The sequence below is a fragment of the Salvelinus sp. IW2-2015 genome, linkage group LG15 (assembly GCF_002910315.2).
Source record: "Salvelinus sp. IW2-2015 linkage group LG15, ASM291031v2, whole genome shotgun sequence".
Classification (NCBI taxonomy): Eukaryota; Metazoa; Chordata; class Actinopteri; order Salmoniformes; family Salmonidae; genus Salvelinus; species Salvelinus sp. IW2-2015.
In genome coordinates, this window is record NC_036855.1 from 345,514 (window position 1) to 348,906 (window position 3,393).

At 39.6% G+C, this 3,393-nt stretch overlaps 1 protein-coding gene across 1 annotated transcript; it reads right to left on the bottom strand.

Annotated features, from left to right (window-relative positions):
* Positions 1–565: 565 nt before the first annotated feature.
* On the bottom strand, positions 566–1,846 carry ier3 (immediate early response 3). The gene has a single exon (XM_024003322.2). It carries the CDS (start codon positions 1,770–1,772, stop codon positions 1,149–1,151), a length of 624 nt encoding a protein of 207 aa, XP_023859090.1. The 5' UTR covers positions 1,773–1,846; the 3' UTR covers positions 566–1,148.
* Positions 1,847–3,393: the final 1,547 nt, after the last annotated feature.

Here is a 3,393-nt window from a genome sequence, read left to right on the forward strand (position 1 = left end):
AGTAGTAGCAGTAGTAGTAGTAGCAGTAGTAATTGCCAAGTCAGTACCAAGTCACTTTGGATGTGGTATGTATATGATATTATAGCAGTGACCTCATGACAGAGAATCACACATTGCCCTGGTTTACAAGACTGTCCTGAGTTTAATGCCTTAATCAATATCCTGACTTGTCTAAGACCCTTCCCCACGTAGAACACCATGGAGACCAGGAAAGAAATATGGGAAGACACTGATTTAGCACTGATTAAGTACCATCGTTTAATAATTAGTCAGAATAGTCATGTTACTGTAAATACATATCTTTAATAATCAATTTGTTACCGGTTTCCAAACTTATTTGGTTATCTGATTAGCAAGGAGCATCCCTAAACTATGTAATTCTGTCCTGTGGATTGGTGGGTTACTGCTACACAGGGGTCTATTGTATGTTTAAACAAATGTGCCCACCTATAAAATTGGTACTGGAAATTAATTAGTCCACAGGCTGATTATAATTGTTTTAAGTATGCCATTGGTTGTCATAAAACGTCGTATTTTGAATGTCAATGAGAAAAGAGACAATATGAACATTTCAGAAAGTTTTTTTATTTCATTATTAAATAACAAATCATTAGCACAATATAAATAAATAACAAGTTAAATAATACACTTCATAGAATATTCTTCATTAATAAATAGTTTAACAAAAAGATTAGTCTCAATATCAAGTACTAGGCTTTCACAAAGTAAATCATAGTATTACAAATATCACTTCAATATTGTAGGTCTAAACGTCTTGGCCTTGCAGGCTACGAACATGTGAGAGAGGGTGGGAAGTTTGACTTCTACAGTACATCATTACAAATGTGAACCTAAAATATATMAATTCAAGTTTTTCTATATTCAAGTTTGAGTCCAGTATTGTAACAGTCAGTTCTTCAAAATTGTCCCATTAGTAACATGTTCTTTTGTTCGCTTCACTCTCCAAATACAGCAGCTAATGTAGGCTACTATGGTGAGGCTTCAGCGAGCAACCTAGTGAATCAGCTCCGGGCATGTCAGCGCCCAGGYCCGAGGCAGCTCGACACCTTTCTCGAAACCAAAAGCCATTGAACCAGGCTCCGTCTTAATGTCAAGTCATTAGCTGGGGAAAAAACTGTTCAGTTCTTTCAATTCTCGGATCCCAGTCTGTGATAAACTGCAGGGTAGAGGAAGGCTACGACGTAGCCGTTCCTTGTGCTCTGCCTGTGCATGCGATTCATCTCGCCATCCCAGCAGGGACACGTCGTATTGACCAGCTTGCTCCAGATGTTGTCACTCTGCTCACCAACAAGTTGATCTTGATGGTTGACAGAAGAGAGCTCGGTGGAGACATCGTCTGTGAGTTGACGCGCCTGTTCCTCTGCTGACTGGAATGGTAGTACCTTGTAATGCGCATAGGACGCCTCCTCGTTTACCTCGACAGCAAGGCTCTCGGCGCTGATCGGTGTCTCGATGCAAGCATCCTCGGTGTAGATCTGCAGGAACAGTACCAGGCACAGAGCAACGAGCCAGCGCTTGGCAGCGCTCTTCTCGGCAGGTGGAAGGTATTTCCGGACATTGGCTGGGTACTGTACCCGRGTGTTCTTCCTTCGCTGGCGCACTGCTGTATAGCGCTGTGGCTCTTGAGCTGGGATCCGCTCAAATGTGAAGATTTCTGGCTCTTTGCTTCGCGGCATCGCCCTGTAAGCGAACTGTCCTTGATAATTATTTGTCGGAATTGACAATACCAAACTATTTGATCGTGTATACATCTTTCTTGTTCTTTCGAGCTCTCTTCTCGTGTAGTAGTAGTTCGTTGAATGATTTTTCTACCCGTGGCGCACAGGTTTATATAGCCTATTCTAGTTTTAACTACTTTATAGATACGCCCATACGGATAGAAGCCACACCCAAAGTGTGAGCCAGTGCTCTCACATTGCTCAAGGAGAAAAGTACAATTTAAATTGTTTTCTGTATTTTAATATTGTATATACCTATAGTTCGTGTTGTTCACTCCAAAAACATGCCATGCGTAATTATTTCAAGTCAGCAAATATTATCAATAGCTACGTGTAGATGTCTTTTTTTTTTARGTCCCATAATTTGTGTTGATAGAGGTTTTTTAAATGTAGCTATATTTGATCAAGCAAATGGACAGCGATGGACAGTAACCACGGTGAGAGCAATATAATAGGCGAATGGTAATGACAATAACAGACTTATAGCAACAACAATCACAACAATAATAACATTAATAATAWTACAATTGCTATTGAATGACCTGTAAAATATGTAATTACGACCACACACAACTTTGTTTAATAATGGAAAATGTACGTATGATGTGTTTACATCCTCCACACACTAATTCATAGAATCCCCTAAAACAACAAGAAGGTTCTGGATGAAACCAAAACGGGTTTTGACTCTTACTTCATATATGGCATCCCCTTTAAGGTTCTATATAGAATAGTGATTGAAATGTGCTTTAATTAATAAGGTAAGAAAATGGGGATTTGGACACAGTGCAACTCAGTATTGGCAACTCAACTGAAGTAGACAGCTAATCTGCCCTGCTGCTCTAATACATTCCCGTGTCTCTCATTCAGAACACAATGTGTATGATAGTGGTTTGGAAAATATTCCTAAAATGTTATTTACTATTGTCCAGACTGTAAGTAGCTACACTCTTCACTGTGAGTACACCCTTCACTGTGAGTACACCCTTCACTTTAATCACTCTATCTGAATAAGTATGCTAAAGTTAGTTACACTGTGGCAAACATGGAGAAACCAACTTTTTTTTTTATACAGGCACATGTTTTTTCAGCCCTAAATTTTTTTTCTAGCTGAATAATGTTGTAGCTAATTAAGAAGATAAGGACCCGTTGAAAGACCAGCATGCTCTGCAGTGTAGACCTCCTTGGCTGTCCAGACGATTTCAAGATCATTTTGAGTGAATAACAATTTCAAAGCCGGATTGAGTAGTTCAGTACAAAAGGCAAGTTGATACATTTCAGGGGGAAGTTACCCATAGACGCTGATCTTGGGTCAGTTTTGCATTTCCCCCACTAATGGCAGGCTGATCTCACACGGTAGACTAGACGTAACATATTAAGCAAAATAGTATGTCTATGTGTCAGGGGAGAAGCTCCAGGTGGTATCTGATTTTAAGTACCTTGGCATCRKACTTGATTCCAACCTCTCTTYTAAAAAGCAGGTGAAAAAGGTCAGTCAAATAACCAAATTCAACCTAGCTCATTTCCGATTTATACGAAATTGTTTGACTACAGAGGTAGCAAAACTGTACTTCAAATCTATGATACTCCCCCACTTAACATATTGCTTGACTAGTTCGGCCCAAGCTTGCTGTACCACATTAAAACCCATTCA